This window comes from Cercospora kikuchii, assembly GCF_019650295.1.
Source record: "Cercospora kikuchii DNA, contig_00005, whole genome shotgun sequence".
In the NCBI taxonomy this organism is placed as follows: domain Eukaryota; kingdom Fungi; phylum Ascomycota; class Dothideomycetes; order Mycosphaerellales; family Mycosphaerellaceae; genus Cercospora; species Cercospora kikuchii.
In genome coordinates this window covers 287988-306090 of record NW_025408586.1, presented here as the reverse complement: position 1 = coordinate 306090, position 18103 = coordinate 287988, and the positions used below count along the sequence as shown (strand labels likewise).

The 18103-nt window shown below is 53.0% G+C and overlaps 6 protein-coding genes across 6 annotated transcripts; 5 read left to right on the top strand and 1 right to left on the bottom strand.

Moving 5' to 3' along the window:
* Positions 1–491: 491 nt before the first annotated feature.
* Positions 492–890, top strand: CKM354_000791200 (uncharacterized protein; the record flags this gene model as incomplete). Its single annotated transcript, XM_044803273.1, has 1 exon — positions 492–890. The coding sequence occupies one exon, from the start codon at positions 492–494 to the stop codon at positions 888–890; it is 399 nt and encodes a 132-aa protein (XP_044659208.1).
* Positions 891–1131: 241 nt separating this feature from the next.
* Positions 1132–2088, bottom strand: CKM354_000791100 (uncharacterized protein; the record flags this gene model as incomplete). Its single annotated transcript, XM_044803272.1, has 1 exon — positions 1132–2088. The coding sequence occupies one exon, from the start codon at positions 2086–2088 to the stop codon at positions 1132–1134; it is 957 nt and encodes a 318-aa protein (XP_044659207.1).
* Positions 2089–3989: 1901 nt separating this feature from the next.
* Positions 3990–6947, top strand: CKM354_000791000 (uncharacterized protein; the record flags this gene model as incomplete). The annotated part of the gene is made up of 1 exon (XM_044803271.1): positions 3990–6947. The coding sequence occupies one exon, from the start codon at positions 3990–3992 to the stop codon at positions 6945–6947; it is 2958 nt and encodes a 985-aa protein (XP_044659206.1).
* A 1231-nt stretch (positions 6948–8178) lies between these two features.
* Positions 8179–12993, top strand: CKM354_000790900 (uncharacterized protein; the record flags this gene model as incomplete). Its single annotated transcript, XM_044803270.1, has 1 exon — positions 8179–12993. The coding sequence occupies one exon, from the start codon at positions 8179–8181 to the stop codon at positions 12991–12993; it is 4815 nt and encodes a 1604-aa protein (XP_044659205.1).
* Positions 12994–14237: 1244 nt separating this feature from the next.
* On the top strand, positions 14238–15208 carry CKM354_000790800 (uncharacterized protein; the record flags this gene model as incomplete). Its single annotated transcript, XM_044803269.1, has 2 exons — positions 14238–14254; positions 14305–15208. 2 exons carry the CDS (start codon positions 14238–14240, stop codon positions 15206–15208), a joined length of 921 nt encoding a protein of 306 aa, XP_044659204.1.
* A 1238-nt stretch (positions 15209–16446) lies between these two features.
* Positions 16447–18001, top strand: CKM354_000790700 (uncharacterized protein; the record flags this gene model as incomplete). Its single annotated transcript, XM_044803268.1, has 3 exons — positions 16447–16564; positions 16618–17120; positions 17180–18001. 3 exons carry the CDS (start codon positions 16447–16449, stop codon positions 17999–18001), a joined length of 1443 nt encoding a protein of 480 aa, XP_044659203.1.
* Between the last annotated feature and the right edge of the window lie 102 nt (positions 18002–18103).

Here is an 18103-nt window from a genome sequence, read left to right as displayed (position 1 = left end):
TCTTGTTCACCTTTCAGCGACTCGATGACTGATCATGGAGGTGCTGGAGGCCTCGGATCCAGAACGTGCCGTCAAAAGCTCGCGAAGTTATCTTCGTAACTCCACATACATGTGTGCTTTACACTCATTGATAACAGCTCGCTTGCCGTGTATCAGAGGAAGCCGCATACAAGCATTTCACGACGCACGCGAGGCTTTACAAGGGTCTTGGAGAACTCTTTCTGAATTGTTCACCCCTCAGCGACTTGATGAGTGATCACGGAAAGTCATGTGTTACCCACGTCAAGGTCAAGATGACCTTCCATCAAAGCCACCACTCTACAGCATTGAGCACGTACCTCTACTCTATAGAAATTCCAATGGTAGCATCAAGCCTCTACATAGATAATGCCTGGACCTGGACAACCGAAGATCCAAACAAACCCCCCGAGCAAAGATTCTTCGAAGCATACGGCCGAGCAGTCGACTCCAGAACCTTTGCCCAAACCCCCATGACAAAATACTACAGCCCCAAAGTCCTCTTCCGCAGCGAAACCGGCAAACTCTTCCATGGCGCCGAAGAAATGAAAACTTGGATGAAAGACCTTTTCTTCTCGTTTGAGAAGATTCAGCATGTTCCGGAGTATTATATGCAGCATAGTTATAAGACCGCCGAAGGGCAAAAAGTTACGAAAGTCCATGCGCAGTTTCGCAGGTTGTTGTGGTTGAAAGGGAATGTTGGTGATGAGGCTGATGTTGAGGCGCCGGTGGCTTGGATTTGTGAGATTGGGAAGGCGGATGAGGCGGATGGGGATGGGTATTTGGGGTTGCAGTTTAAGGAAGTTAGTTTGTATTGGGATAAGACGAAGACTGTGGAGTTGCTGAAGAGAGGGTTGCCTTCGGATGAGTGAGCGGATGGGGGTTGGGTTCAATTGAAGTGGCGCAGATATATTTCAATCTCAGTCACGAACAAAGCATTCGTGCTTCTCCACTTTGCGTGGCGATGACTGTTACGGGCCATATGTGTAGCTACCAGACGAGCTCAGGCAACTTTCAAGCCTAGCGCTTCTGCCCAGAGAGACTTTGACTTCATTGACATTCAGTCGTAGCCTTAACTCGCACCAACTATCCCGAGTAATACCTCCTCCGACATCACTCCTCCGCCTTCCTCCCCGTCACAACCCAGAAGACCCAATGCTTCCCCTCTTCCGCTTCCATATCCCTTACCGCCTCCTCTTGAAAGTCCTTGACTTCCTGCTCGCTATATCCTTCACCCTTCAACGTCCTGGGAATCACATGCCACACCAAACCCTTCATCTCCTTTACCACAAAATCACCCCAAGCCTGCCACACTGGATCCTTTTGCCAGGACCCACCATGCGGCCATTTATACTTCTTGACTTCGATATCTTGAAATCCGGCTTCAGAAAGCCATTGAGGGAGAGACCGAGCACAAGTCCAGTCCATTCCGCGTTTGGAAGCGACGGATTTGGCGGCTGTGAGCCATTTCCAGGTGTCTGAGATGGGAGTTTCAGGAGTGGGAGAAAGGGAATTATACCACGTCCAATCGATGTCGTGGAGTTCGATGCGGCCACCAGGTTTGAGGAGGGTGTGCACACGAGAGACGTATTGTGGCCAGTTGGTCATTCCGCAAACGAGAAGGCGAGAGAAAATGAGGTCGAAGTGGGTGGATGAGTCAAGGACTGGTCTGGAAGAAGCATCCTGTGTGAGCCATTGGTCTGGGGAGTTTGTGGTGGCATTGCCCTTGAGGAATTGGACGTTTGGTGGATGGTTGCGGATGTGGACTGGTACGTCGGAGATGTCGAGGCCGTAGACTTGGGCATTCGGGAAGCGGTTGCCAATGAAGTCGGTTACGATTCCTGTCCCGCAGCCGATGTCGAGCATTTTGGCATCTTGAATGTTGGTTGGAATGGGACTGTGTATGATGTTGTTGTTCATAATTGCTTGAAGGTGAGCGGCTTGTTCTTCGAGGCGTATGTGTTCCACTTCATCATTCGGAAGGACGTATGCCGCATCTTTGTTGGTGTGGTATCTGGGAGTGTTGGCGATGTACGCATCTGTCTCGCTTTGTTGCTGTGTTGCTGCCATGTCTTCAGAGCTGCAGAGTTGTCAGCTGGTTTTCGATTCGGTCTTCTGTTAATCTTTGGTGTCAATGGATCTACAAGTTGCTCTGAAAAGCTTGAGCTGCATAAATACATGTGCTTGCGTAAGTTGTCAGCTGTTGGACCTTGGAGGGCTTGAGGTGAAGTCTCGTAGCTATCTCGGACATGACATTGGAATAGAGTTCTCGACATGGTACCCCTCCCGGATGACCGATCCGTTTGGCTACCGTACGCGGGGACAACGGGCGTAAATGTGCGTATTGCAGTCACCCGCGCCCTACAATGCTTGGTCTGCTGCTTGATGAATTGAGACACTGGACGCTGCTGACGTGATCTTGATACGATGGTCCCGTCGATATCCCCAATCATCATGATGACTCCCCTCGTGGACTGTGCTTTGGGCAGTCTGCGGTACCCCGTCAAACTCCAGAGTTCAACAATCGTCCAGGACACCATGCTGGTGCAGGTCGAGGCAGTGGTGTTCGGCAATTGGAGAGCTTCTGAACGATGGAAGCTGGCATTTACACACCGACTGACTTTTTATGCATGTGTGCTTGCCTTGGAGCATTCTCGAGGCAGAGCGACTTGGCACCATGCGTTCCATGTGTATGAGCATGGCGAGCGTGGCCAAGGCAGCACGGACCTGATTCTACAGCGGCAGATCCAGCAGAAGAGGTGTGCACGGCGGTATCGATTTCCAGTGTCTAGAAATGCCGTCCGAGATCACTGAATGCAGACTGTTGTTCACTGACGTAGCTGGGCAAGTCTCTAGCGTAGGACTGGCCGGGCACCTATTCTTTGTCTAACGCATACAGCTAGAATTTTTTGGCGCGAGGTGAAGAAGACGATGTCAGTTAAGAGCTGAAGTCAACGGACGACAGGACCTGCTCCTTGGCATTTCGTCGATTCTGCCTTGGTGGCGCACTGCGCATTCCTGTCTGGGTCCGCTGGAAGGATGCCGTCCAACCAGGTGTGTACATATGTAGATGCGTCTCTACCCAGAGCATCCGCAGTTGTGCCCGCCCATTCACCGCCACGCCAGAATAGCTTCATGTTGCTATTCACGCTCGATCGGTGACGTGCCCTTGCATTGTTGCTCTCCACTGTAGCGGCGTCTCCAGTTTCAGAGGTGCATCTCTGGACCGGGGAGGGTGCAGAAACGCGCCATGGCATTCAGGGTGGGTGGGATGGAGGGGCGCTAATGCAGGCAGCTCCGTGAATGATGGCGCACGATCACCTCGTGAGACGTCAGGCCCGTGCAGTGGGTGTGTCACATGGAAGTGCTGGTGAACTGGTGTGGTGAAGATAGTCAGTATGGCATGAATGTCACGCCTTATCTGAGGGATGCCCGTTGCCGCCGCGGAGCACGATGACGATGAGATTCCCGGATCCTAGTCTGCTGCTGGGAGTGTGTTGTGGTGAGAAAGCTGTCGTGGAGAGTGCTGGAAGATCGACAACGGCCAAGACGCAGCATGAAGCACCTCGTATCTTGACCCTCGCACGCAACCACCGGCCGCGCTTTACTTATGTCAGCTCTTCCGCACACACTTTGACATGTGGACGACATTCCAAGACGAATTGTGAGGCGCGGCACGGCTGAAAGGTGATCGTGTGTCTTAGTTCGGCAGTATCACGGGGCGTGAGAGATGCCTGCTCCTGTCCGATGACAACCCATTCCTGCTAGAACTACCACGCCGTCGCCGCAGAACCACGCCGGACATCTACCAGCACATATAGCAGCTATATTCACTACACCTTCCCCGTCCGCCGTCTTCTGCTCGCCTCGGACGCGTGGAGGACATATACGTATACAAGCACCGGACCATGCTAAAGATCGAGGAAGGTCCGCTACCGCTGCCACCTTCGATTCCCCTCTAAACGTCCACCATGCCTAAGTCGGTGGCTTCACACGCGTCTTCCAATCGCGAAGATGACGACGACGATGACTATGAGATCGACGAGCAACAGGCTGAAGCCATTCGAAACGCCTACCGAAATGCCTTCTCCAACCAACAGCAGCAACAGCATCATTACAACATGTCCGCTGCTCCCCAATCTCACACCTCCCCAACCGCGACCCGCCGCCTCGCTTCCCACCAGCCCTCCGACACCGACATCCGCCACCGCCATCGCAGCGTCCAAGGCGGCGGAGGCACCACCGAATCGAGCGCCCTCCTCGCACCCGAAAATCCCGCCCTCTCTCGACGAGACTACCGCACCGTTTCCGCCCCCAGTACGCCTCGCTATGGCTTCGCTCGAGCCCACAGCTACGTGCACTCCGCCCGAGGGAGCCGTCGAGGATCTTTCGCTCGTGGTCTCATGAAAGCTATCAACCCTTCCACATACAGAGGGGAAGAGGACAACGATACCCGACGAGGCCCTACCAGTTCGAAATTGAGGCAGAAACTCTACTGGGATGATCGTGTGTGGTATGATCAGTTTACTTCGACCGACTGGGTACATGACAGTATTGCGGACGCATATCGTGTGAAAGAGCTTCGATCACGGAAAGATTTTCGAGGACGAGTTTGGGCTTTCTTCGATGGAGGTATTGGTTGGGTGTTGGTATTTATTATCGGATGCATGACAGCGGCGTTTGCATACTTGATCGATATCACTGAGGCGACCATCTTCGATTATAAGAATGGGTACTGCGGGACGCATTGGTGGTACAGTAAGAGGATGTGCTGTACTGGAGCCAGTGAGTGTGAGAGTTGGATGCGGTGGTCGGGGTCGAATAATACCACTGCTGAGGATCAGTCGGCCATGTGGAAGGACTATGGGGCATTTGTGGTTTGGTGTGTGAGTTTGGCGCTGATTGGGTGTCTGATTACACTGCAGACCAAGACGACGATCTCAAGTGCAATCAGCTTGAGTACGTTGGATGAGAATTTGGCAGCGGATCATCATGATCCTACCAAGTCTGGCACGGAGGGAGGGACCAAGAGTGGATATGTGAGCGGATATGTCAGTCCGACACAGAGGTTCGAGGAAGCAGCGAGGAGGCCTCCAGTCACCTACTACCCAGCTGCCGGAAGCGGTGTAGCTGAGGTTAGAGTCATTCTTTCCGGATTCGTCTTGCACGGTTATCTCGGTGTGAGGACGCTGATGTGCAAGGCGATTGGTATTGTATTGAGTGTCGGCTCGGGCATGTCAGTGGGAAAGGAAGGCCCTTACGTGCACATCGCCACGTGTATTGGCAACATCATCACTCGATTCTCGTCCAAGTACCACGACAACGACGCGAAACGAAGGGAGATCTTATCCGCTTCTGCTGCCGCTGGTGTGGCTGTTGCTTTCGGAGCGCCAATCGGAGGTGTATTGTTCAGTTTGGAGGAAGTCAGCTACTATTTCCCTCCCAAGACGCTCTTCCGGACATTCTTCTGCTGCATCGCCGCGGCTCTATCGCTCAAAGCCCTCAACCCATACGGGACGAACAAGATCGTGCTCTTCGAGGTGCGATATTTGACAGATTGGAACTCATTCGAGTTGATCGTCTTCGCTTGTTTGGGAGTGCTTGGCGGCGTGCTCGGAGCGTTGTTCATTAAAGCTTCCAGACTTTGGGCTAAGACATTCAGGAAGCTGAGTTTTATCAAGTCTTACCCAATGCTGGAAGTCTTCCTCGTGGCGCTGGTCACCGGTTTGGTTAGTTTCTGGAACCGGTTCCTGAGACTGCCTGTGGCGGAGCTCCTGTTTGAGCTCTCTGCGCCTTGCAGCAGCTTCTCGAACTCTGGATCTGCGCTGTGTCCTACAGAAGAACAGATTCCATCAACGATCAAGTATCTACTGGTGGCCTTCATCCTGAAGGCGGTCTTGACAACAGTCACGTTTGGCATCAAAGTGCCTGCTGGAATCTATGTGCCATCCATGGTGGTTGGTGGTCTGGCGGGACGTATCGTGGGGCATATTGTCCAGCTGGTGGTGCTGAAGCATCCCGACCTGGCGGTCTTCTCAAACTGCCACATCGATGGCAATCCAGAGGAGTGCGTTGTTCCTGGCGTCTACGCGCTGGTCGCGGCAGGAGCCACGATGTGCGGTGTCACTCGTCTCTCCGTGACGCTTGCAGTCATCCTCTTTGAGCTCACAGGCAGCTTGGAGCACGTTCTACCGTTCTCGATGGGCGTGCTGATAGCCAAGTGGACTGCTGATGCTCTCGAGCCGTTGAGCGTGTACGACTTGCTGACAGATATGAATGCCTACCCCTACCTCGATCACAAGGTCCGACCTGTGTTCAGCACTGATCTCGGCGACATCACACCGGAGCCGATGCCGAATCGTTACATTGATATTTCGAATTCGCCGTTTGTGCCAGCGAAGCAGCTTCGCTTTAAGCTGGAGTACCTACATATGGCTGGTGAGCTCGATGGTGGTCTACCCATTCTCAAGAATGGCGTCCTAGAAGGCTTGATTCCAGGGCCGGATCTCGAGTTCGCACTCGACCGCATTCCTGACGAAGAAGAGGCCATGTGCCGCATGGACGCGCACGATCAAGCTGTTCAGGGCAGCGCGCGGCCTTCGACCGGTGTTTCGGCAGAGGAGAACGATTCGGACACTGCGCGAGAAGACAATGTCGGAGATGCGGAACATGCACGTCCCCGTCCCGCCAGCACCATCGGCGAAGACAGCGATCCGACTGACCTGACTCCCTACATTGACCCGGCGCCAGTGGCATTGGATATAACAAGTCCGATGGATTTGGTGTTTGAGTGCTTCGCGAAGATGGGTCTGAGATATATCTGCGTCTTGCACGAGGGCAAGTATGCAGGCATGGTGCATAAGAAGGCATTTGTCAGATATGTCAAGGCGGTGCAGGATGAGGATCGCTATGGAGTGCCAGCCGAGTGAGGGAGGCGCGTGAGATCAAAAGGTACTACGAAAGTCATGAATCGGCGTTTGATTGTGCATTTTTCTAGGGGACTGGGAAAGGAGTGACTTTGGTGTTTGCGTTTGAGCGAAGACTTTCGGAACAGATGTGTACATGGCCGCTTGCATGGTTCGCATGCTCGACGCGTTCCTGGAGAGGGAGGCGCGAGCTTTACGGAGTTGTGAGGGATTTCGGATTGAGATAGTCGACGAATGACGCGGATTGGCGCGTGCTGGTCACGTCTTTTTTAGTTTTATGCTTATTGCCTCGCGTGTTGGTGAAGTGTAACGACGGTAGGGCTGGGCTGTGTTGAGGCAGCAGGAAGCTTATGACGACAACTTCGCCGCATCGAAGCTCCTTCTCGGTAGCCAGAGCGGCCTCTATCCTGATTTTCAGCTTCGACGTATAGAATCGAGGTGTGTCCCAGTGAATGAGATCAAGTGCAGCTGATGTCGTGAAAAGTGTGTCGGGTGGCCATTTCACCGACGGTTTGACGCACGCCGCAGCTCACCTCCACAACCGGCCCTGGTGGTGGCACTTTCTTCCTCCTCCGGCGACACAAACATTCCCGTTCCCCGCGACCTGGACAGAATTGAATCGATCCACCCACCGCGCTCCTTATTCCACATGGCGCCGACGTGACGACTGCACTCCGCAATCAAGTCCCTGTCGCCAGCATCCGCCGTTGTCGCCGACCGAAGTGACTGCAGCGGCCCGCAAAGAAGCAGCCAGCATTTTGCCAAAACAGCTTTCATCATCGGCCGCGCTGGTCACGCTGACTGACAAACCGCACTGTCTTTTCCCGTTGCCCTCGTGAAGCACTTGTCTGCTTCACCACACCCCACCCTGGCTTCGTCGCAGAAAAAGCGCAAGCTCGCTCCCTTCGCCGCTGCCAGGCCGACGACTGTCTCTTCCTCCAACGACGATCGCTCTTCGTCACCTGCCCGTTCGCCCACTGCAGACGCCGTTGTCGAGCGACAACAACCACACCAAACTCTGCATACAGGCACTTCTGGCCTTTTCGAACAACTCGACGTCCGATCATCGCCCCCGCGATTCATCCCTCCGCACTTGCACGACGAAGTTCTACCGAGTCGCGAACAGCCGCTGCTGGAAGGAGGACCTTCTTCGCCGTCTTCACTTGGAGAGAGAGCGAGCAGTCCCAGCGCTGCTCTCGCTGAGGTTACGATTGGAGGTGCGGCGGATGAGAGGATGGAAGAGAGGGCGGTGGTGAGTCCTGGGCGGACGATTGGTGGGGGCAGGTCTATGAGTCCGGCGAAGCGAACTGCTGAAGAAATGGAGGGTGCGAAGAAGCAAACGACGTCTAGCGCCGCTGTCACTGCGGCGGATGCTGCACCTGCTTCGGCCAACGCTGCGCCTCCGCCGCCTGGGAGCTTTCCGAAGGAGGGTGAGCAGACGGAGCAACCATCTGATTTTGATGTTGCGATGACGGAGATGCAAGAGAGCAGTGCAGAAAAAGCGCAGGGCACAAATGGGTTGACATCTGCAGAGGAAGAAGAGCTGCCTCCGTATTCGAAGGAAGACCAGGGAGTGCATGCAAAGGGCACAGATGAGTATACAACGGAGCAGATCACGCAGCAGGTCAATCATGTCAGGACTCTGGCAGCACGTGCTCCTGCAGAGGGCGATGTGGGCGTTTGCATATCTAACAAGTGGCTCGCCCGAGTCTTGTCCCGGACTGCGGATGGCCTTGATGATAAGTCATTCCCCAAAGAAGCTCGAGAAGGGCCAGTCGGACCCCTTGACAATTCGGATATCGTCCCTGAGGGCGGATTTGAAGAACCGCATCTGCACGACGCGCACGGAAAGCACTTCATTCCACTGAGACCTGGCCTCAGACCTGACGACGAGTTCACAATACTGCCTGCATCTGCCTATGGAGACATTGCCGCGAATTACGGGTCGACCTCTGGCCAGATAGCAATTTACAGATACGCACACAACACTGCTGACGCAGACGCGGCGGGTGAAAATGTTCAATACGAGCTCTATCCTCCGATCGTTACTATTCGCAAGGTGCAGCAGCCTGACGCGGAAGAACAGGAGAAGCCAAAGCAGAAACCTGGAGCGACTGCCACGGAAGCACTCAAAGCCCGACGCGAGGGCAGAGAGAAGTTTGGTCAAAAACACGAAACTGACGCTCTGCGCATTGTCAGCTCACGGTCCGAAAAGTATAAGAGCTTTTTGACGAGAGCGAAGAATGCTGCGGGCATCCCCATATCGACGAAGGTGAAAGTGTGGCGTTTGAAGGATCCCACACAAGTAGCGGTCGATCAGCCTAACACCACATCTTCCGGAGCCATGGCCATCACTCCTCCTGCCTCACGCTCTGCTTCGCCAGCGAAGTCTGAATTGCCAAAGCTCGTGCTTCCACCTGAAGATTTCAAGAAGATGGAGGTTGGCACCGAGCTCGAACAGGTACCTCTCGCGGACCAGACGCACAACGACAATTTCAATGGCAGATCGACTATGAACACTGCTGGTTTCTTTGAAGATTTAACAATGCTGCTTGAGGAGCAGATTGGCGGTCCTGCAGGCGGCGAGTTCCAATCAGACTCCAAAAAGGGCGTGCTGAGTCTGGTCAACAAGAACCTTGGTTCTAAAGCAACCACAGCCAACAACTCCAGAGCGAGTAGTCCTGCGCCCGGAGGTATGATGACTCGAGGGCGAGCGCTGAAAAACGGAAAGACACGCGGTACTGTTGGACTTCAAAACCTCGGCAACACGTGCTACATGAACTCGGCGTTGCAGTGCATAAGAAGTGTCGAAGAGCTCGCCATTTACTTCATGCTCAAGAGCTACAAGCCGGAAATCAACAATGATAATCCACTGGGCTATCATGGCGCCATGGCCAATGCGTATCACACCGTAATCCAGGGCATTTATGGCAACAACACCGGCGGATCATTCTCACCTAGGGAGTTCAAGAATACACTGGGTCGGCATCAGCCCATGTTCTCGGGATATGGGCAACAAGATTCGCAAGAGTTCCTCAGTTTCCTGGTTGATGCCATCCACGAGGATTTGAACCGCATCCACAAGAAGCCATATGTGGAGAACCCAGACTCCGAAGACAGCAAGGTCCATGATCCTTCGTACATTCACGAGTTGGGAGAGCAGTACCGAACGAATCACAAGAAGCGGAACGATTCCATTGCCATGGACTTGTTCAGCGGATTCTACAAGAACAAAATGGAATGTCCCGAATGCGATAAAGTCAGCATTACATTTGACCCGTACTCACTGGTGACTGTACAGCTACCCATGGAGATTGCCTTCCAGCACGATATCACGTACATTCCTCTCCATGGCAGACCTGTCTTACATCACATCGATATTGACAAGAATGCGTCCATCAAGACTCTCAAGGAGTCATTAGCGAAGAAGCACCCTGGAGCGGATGCGAATCGGATGTGGATGGTCGAAATCTACCAGCATAAGGTCTACAAGATCTTCGACGATGGCAGCAGCTTATCCGAACACAGCATCACAGGTAATGATAACATCTTTGTCTACGAGCTTGAGCAAGTGCCGAAGAACCCCGCGAGGAAGTCATACCATTATGGCAATGCAGTGAATGCGGTGCCTACCGATGGCATGGACGCTCCTCAGGCGGAGGTGTTCTCTGTTCCAGTTTTTCAGCGGACTCCCGATAGAAGTCTCACATCGTATTCACTCGCGAATTACCCGCTTTACATCACGGTCTCACGCGAGGAGGCCAAGGACTACGATACTGTCTTGAAGAAGGTCCTCGCTGCGGTTGCCAATACAACCAGCCGACCAATTCTCAAGGAATTTGAGGAAGATCCTGGTGCGAACCGTGTCGAAGAAATCGAGGACGAGGATCAGGACCAGAATGGCTCAGAGGAATCAGTGGGTGTTAGTGACCATTCTGCACAATCTGAGGAGGGCTACGTCAAGGTCTCGCTCGATCAGCATAACCACGATGCCACGATGACGAATGGGACGACCGTGGACGAGACCGATGATGCGAGTGAAGTCTATATTCCGACCAACTACATGGATTCGAATTACTATGTATCACCCGCGCTGCGAAACCAACTCTTCGACCTCAAATTCGGACAAGGCAAAGGTGGCATGCACTGCTCTGACGGGATGCAAAGTGGTGTGAAAGAAGACACTATTCGCCCTATGTTCTCACGTGTCAAGCGATCTTCTAGGAGATCTTCGATGCATTCATCGAGCTCGTCAGCAGAGTCTACGCCAGGTACACCTTCAACCGACGGCCAAGCGGATGAAGAGAGCGTTGCAGTCAGCAATGGTTTCGAAGGCGATGAGCCAGATATCACTCTAGGTGATGCCGTCGCTGCTACTCCGCTTTCCGAGTCCGTCATCGAGGATAGTAGCGACGATGAAACAGCTGGAGGTGATATCATCATGGAACCAAGCGAAGTCACTGCCACATCACGCAAGGGCCGACGGAAGAAGAACCGAGGCAAGAAGCAGAAAGGCAAAAAGCGTGGCGCCAATCAGAACGGAGTTGTAACGACAAGCAAGAAAGGCAAGCCTCGAGCTGGTCTTCCGGCGATCAGCAATGGTAGTAGCGGGCTGTTTGGCAGCAAGCAAGCTGATGACGATGACAATCCGTACTACATCCGTCTCGGCGAAGGTATTGTGCTGGACTGGAAGGCTGAAGGTTTCGACAGCTTGTATGGCGGAAATGCAGACGTTGAGAATGACTTGCGAGGCCATGCAACTTGCGATGACAATGGGCGACGCGGTATCAAAGTCTTTGAAGATCCTGAGCAGGACGCAAAGAAGGCCAAGCGCGAGTTGCGGAAGAAGAAGGGCGTTCTGCTAGATGATTGTTTTGACGTGACAAGTCGACCTGAGGTGCTCTCGGAAGATAATGCCTGGTACTGCAATCGATGCAAGGAGTTACGGCGTGCCACGAAGACACTGGAGATCTGGACTTTGCCCGACATCCTGGTGGTCCATCTGAAGCGATTCGGTGGCAATCGATCCTTCAGGGATAAGATTGACCTCTTTGTCGATTACCCCATCACCGGTCTGGATATGAACGACAGAGTCGGTCGCAAGGAGGACGGCAAGGACTACACATATGACCTCTTTGCTGTAGACAACCACTACGGAGGTCTTGGTGGCGGGCACTACACTGCCATGGCTAAGAACTTCTACGATGGGGAGTGGTATGACTACAATGACTCCATGACCAGCAAGATTGGCAGCGAAGATCGTGTCCACTCTGCAGCTGCTTACCTGCTCTTCTACCGCCGACGCTCCGATCAGCCTCTTGGACCCGAATACCTTCAGAATCTCGTCAACGAATATCGCAATCCTGCTGCGCCTGCCGAGGAAGCAGAAGATGAGGAATCGGGGGAAGGCAAGCTCGGCGGCCGAACTCTCTCTGGCTCGGGGTCGTCGAGCGGCTTGGCCGGAGCAGGAGCCGGGGCGAACAAGAACAGCAACAGCCAGAGGGGAATTCTAAGCGCCGATGGTGGGATTGGAGCCGCAGCAGAGGGGCGTCTGATAACGAGGACAACGGCGACGAGTAGTAATGCGGCCACGACTGCTTCTGGTTTCACCCTCAGCCGCGACGCCGGATGGAGCTTCGATGCCGTTGACGGCGATGACGGCGCTGATGCAGATGCCGCTGACAGCTTCCTCCAGAGCGTTGGCGCTGCTAGTGACGGCGCCGATAGTATTTCTGGGCACGTCGGTGACGATGATGAAGACTCGGGAATGGATATGGATGTCGGCCATCCCACGTTGCAGAGTCTTGCAGCTGGTGAAGAGGACCTTTATGGATCTTCTGGTGACGCAGGCAGGAATACTCCTGCACGCGACGTGCACTTCGACGCGACCCATGGAATTCCACTGACTGATGACGATATGGGTGATGATGACACGATGGCAGATGAGATTCATCTTGAGTCCGATGATGGAATGGAAATGGAAGAGATTGGGAGGGGAACGACGAAGAGCACTTCAGATCATCATGACCCATCGGACTTGTACGATTAGGGATCGCGGCTGGCGGATGGTGTGGTTTCTGCGGAGGAACGTGATGATCTTGCTGCGCTGTTTGGGAATGACCTTGTGGCTGAGTTGATGAGGTATGGTGAGGTTGAAGTGGAGGAGCGTCGTGAGGGCGGAGATCGGAAGCAGAAGATACATTTTGGTCCGCCGACGCGCAGGGACAGTGCGCGTGAGGGACTTTACAACTAGAGAGAGAAGGGCATAATCTTTGTGCCTGTCTTCATCGATACGATACCATGTATAGTCGATGAGAAATGTTAGCATTTTCGCTGAATCGGTATTGATCAATCGAGACGGATAACTGAGGTATGTTCGCTTTTCTGTGTGATGCTAGATAATGCGATGCGTGGAGAAAGTGAAGCGTGTTTGGGAACAGGTCTAGATGAAGAGCAGGCTTTGATAAGGTATAATCGTTCAGAATCTAAATTCCTGTTAGTCCCTATCTGCAGCGCCGCGAGGTTGCGCATGCTCTCTCCTTGAGCCCATACTGTATATCCAGGACATCCTAGTCCTGGATAGATATCGAGATTTACTATATAGTTAGAGCATCCCGGTGCACCGTAGATTAAGTTATAGTATCGCCGCCTGGTAGGCTGGCACTTCAACCACGGCTTTCAATGCCGAAAGCCATGCCGGCCTAGTTCCAGGACCAGTGCATGCAAATCGTTTCACTTTCATGCAACTCTAGAATCAGATTCGAAACCTCCATGTAGAAATAAATAGCTGCAGGAGTGTAGGCACAGGTCTATGGGATCGAAGTTCGATCAAATCGTGCACTATAGTAGTAACCATGTCGGAAATTATGAGGGTAGTCTGTTGCGATGGAGATAAGTTTTTTGCCGCCTAGCACCTTCAAGCACGGCTTTCAATGCCGAACGTCATGTCAGCGTCGCGAAATTGGTACAACAACCTTTTTTCTCTTCATATTGCTCATGAAGTCGACAGCATGAATACCGATACAACGTGGTAGTCAGCAGGAAGAGCGACACCACATACTGCCACGAAACGTGGTACGCATGTCGCTGGTGATAGATGTTGCACGGGTGGCCTAGGAATTGCCTCAGTCGCATCGCTCTTGGCGCTGGCACCCAATGCCAACAATCGATTATTCAGCTCGGCGTGGTGTCTCAAATGCATAAAGGCTGATAGCTGGACAACAGGAAATGTTGGAGCTGCCAGTCTGCGAAAGTCCAAGCCGCTAGTCAATAGAGCGACGCATGTTACAGAGAATGTCGCTTCCCATTCGGTATGCTCCACTCATCGGTGCAAAATCTTGTTAGCTGATTCACCCAATAGGAGGGTGTGTCAGTCTCAATCGCGACATCCTGCATTCATCGCGAAACGATTGCAAAGCGGCGTCGCCCCCTTGGTAGCAGATTTCAGCTCTTTAAAGGGCTCAGTTGGAGTCAAGCCAAATTGGAAGCCGGCTCAACCAATCTCTGTCACGACGCCTCCGGAACCTGAGTGGAAATATGGAGGCGGTGCCAATGACAATGGTATTTCGCTGCGTGCAAAGCACGTCGAGATCGATCCTTTTGCCAAAGATCGACCAATGTTTCATAACTACTCGCTCCTTATCTCTGGTATCGTGCCCCGTCCAATTGGCTTCATTAGCACGTTGTCGAAGGAGGGCGAGCCTAACCTGGCCCCGTTCAGCTATTTTCAAGTAGTCGACCACGACCCTCCTGTTTTCACCATCGGATTCTCTGGAAGAGGCAGTGCGTCGAAAGACACGTTAAGGAACTTGCAAGAAACCGGAGAGTGCACTATCAACACCGTTTCTGAGCACATGATCGAGGCTGTAAATGCTGCCTCTATAGATGCACCTCGTGGTGTCTCGGAATGGGATCTTGCGGGTCTGCACCAGGCTCCTTCCACGATGGTTAAGCCTTCGCATGTGCAAGAATCAGTCTTCTCTGTCGAAGGGAAGCTTAGCGAAGTGGTGGATTTCAAAACATCGACAGATCCAGTCGGTGCGCATGGCAAGCTGGCGATTATTGAAGGAGTCAACTTCTGGGTCAGAGCTGATGCAATTGATACCAAAGGTAGTCATATTGATCTTGAAGTACTGAGACCAATTGGGCAGCTTGGTGGAATAAGCTATGCTCGAATGTCAGAAACATTTGAGCTTCCGAGAAGTAATTGGAAGAAAGATTATGAGGATGATGACACTGGACTACGTAAGATGTTTGGTGATTGAGACAGGACGAAGAACATATAGTTCTGACCCAGTGGCCGAACTGGTTTATCCAGCATTCCATCACCAGCCTCACATTATTTAGACTCTAGCCCACTACCCAGTGCCCTCTCTATCAGCCTGACTTTAGCCTCCTTCACCGACACAAAGTCGATAAGGCCATGCTCCGGCGCCGATTACTGTACCAAGAGCACTGAAGGTTGTCGGACAGATGAACGTCACCTTATGTAACCCTTCAATCACCTTTCAGGAGTCGTCTGCGTTGTACACGTGGTCGACAACTCGCGCGGCAGAACTTTCTGTATCCGCCTTGGCCAGAGGTGTGTGCTTTGGTGCTACCGAGGCGCTCATCACAAGCTACAGTCTTAGCGCCTGAGGCTTGGCTACAACCAACACTAGCGTGACACCATGAGGAGCAAGCTGCTGGAACGAATGAACTATAAAAGCTAAGGCTCCACGGTTGCCAACTCGGTGCTGATACAGATTATCAGTCTTACGCGCACAATCATGCTTTTCGTAAGCCATTCTGTTGAGCGTTGCTTGCCCCAACAAGCCAGCTGCTTATATGACACAACATTGCAACATCCATCGAAGTCATCACCCAACATCATCAGGCGCCCAGCGACAAGCATAAAGTGGAGCCAATTGGAACAGCTTCAATCTAGGGCCACGCATCTACCATGTCGTGGCTTGGAACATTGGACGACTCGGCCGCTCCAGAATCATTGTTTCCGCTACCCAGAACTCTCTCCACAGGCCTTCCCGGAATTCGAAGGTCAAATGTTATTGTGCTGCACTGTGGCTAGCTGAAGCCGTCTCGATCCGGCAAGGTCATGCTTATAGTTTATGCGATTCTTTCAAGACACGGGATAAAGCGAAATATTTCACCATGGGTCGCAAACTCAACCGTTCGCTCGGATCGCAGCAGGCATAGCACAGCACATTTGCTTTGGAACTTGTCCTGAACCAGAGCTCGCATGGCCTGACACGGCTCACGAACTGCAAGCAGCGAATACAGTGCAAGAATTCAGGGTGTTAGTCTCGCAGCCCACATTGTGAGTGGGTGCCACATGTGAGACGTGCAATACTTCTGACTAGTGGGTGTGGATCTGGACCATGTGTAGGCGGCAGGCCCAGACCAAAATTGCCAGTATGCTCGTTCGCCCACGAGCGCATAAGAAGGTCCCAACCCCTGGTTCTCCAGTGGCCTGCAACTACGCAACAAGAAGTCGTGAGTAAGAATGCAGATATTGGCAACTATCGCGAGCATCGCCTTGCTCTTCGACCAGGGTTTGGCCGCCCCTGAGCCTCAAACCCCGGCTGGCTATGGCTATGGCAAGAAGCCGTCGTGTCCAGCGGGTGAGTGATGCTCTTCGTCTTCAATGAACGTCGACGTCTGCTAATGTTCACAGATCAATGTTTCTCCAAGATTCGTCTGAATCGACCCGCGGCGAAGATTGCATCTTCTGTCTGTAGCAAGTACATCAAGTACACGGCTACAGTCACCAAAACCACCACGTCATCTTCTACAACTACAATCACCACCACGACCAAGGTGGATGAGACACCAACCCCACCAACTGTCACATCTACCTCTACGGTCACATCCACCCCACCAGCAGTGACAGAATCCCCTATTTGCGCCACTACGACCTCTACTGTCCCAGGAACCTTCACCACCTCAGTTGACTACATCGTGCGAGGAGCTGAGCCTGGCCTCAAAAAGAGAGCTGTACCCATGGTGAACGTTCCTTCTGTCCTTGGAGCAGGATGCGGTAGCGGTAAACCATTCACATCCAAAATCAGCAGTGCATGCTCTTGCTTGCTTGGAACGACCAAGACGAAAACCTCCACTGCGACAAGCACTGTGTCAGTGACTACTACCGTCACCTCGACCAATACTCTCGCTCCAGGGGTGAGTTGACCCACTGCGACACGTTGCGCGCTTCTCGATTGCTAACTGACTCATCGCAGACAACAACAACCACTACCACTGTCACTGACCCAACTCCAACTTCAACTGACTGCCAAACCACCACGGTCACCACCACTACTTTCGCAGGAGGCCCTCGAACATGCGGTGTCCCCGTATCCACCTATACAACAGCAGCATCCGTCACATGCTCGAACGTCGCGCCCCCCGGAGAAACAAACGGATACTTCCGTATCGAAGGCGGTTCTGAAGGCAACATCTTTGACGGCTGCATCGTTGCCGGACCCCGCAACATCACCACCCCCTCGGGTGGAACGCACTTGTGCGACGGAACAAACAACAACGCCAACCCCGCACCAGGAGGTACGCTCACCACGCAAATTGATGCCGCCGGGAGGCAGGAAGGCTTTGGCTATGATGGCTCTTATAGCACTACTTTCCAAGACTTCTTTATAACTAGCATATCCGCGACAACACAAACTGGGAACCAATTCTGGGGTGTGTTAAGAAACCGGGTCTTCACTTCCAGAGGAGGTTGCCAAGAACAAAGTTTCAACGGCGATGAGGGACTTTGGGCATTCGACGCTTTCGCACCCAATCGTGTCTTCCTCAGTCTCTCCCCCGCAGTCGCGGTCGTCAGACCAGGAGAGACAATCACTGTGACCATCTTGGCGGGAAATCCCAACAATGGCGCGACAATCCCAGCATCAGGTGCCACGTTGGGCACTGGGTCTCCAGCCGGTGCCGACGGCAGCGTGCAGCTCACTGCCCCGACGGCGCCAGGCTGCTATCTGTACAAGGCCGAGCGTACCAACGCCATCCGCTCGAATGCGCTGTACTTGACTGTCGCGGACGACTTGTAGGGTTGGAACAATGAAGTGACAAGACTTTCTCTTTCGCTGCAGCCTCCCTGTTCGAGAGTAGCTATTCCTTATTAGTGTCGCATCGGAGCAGATGTTTGAAGA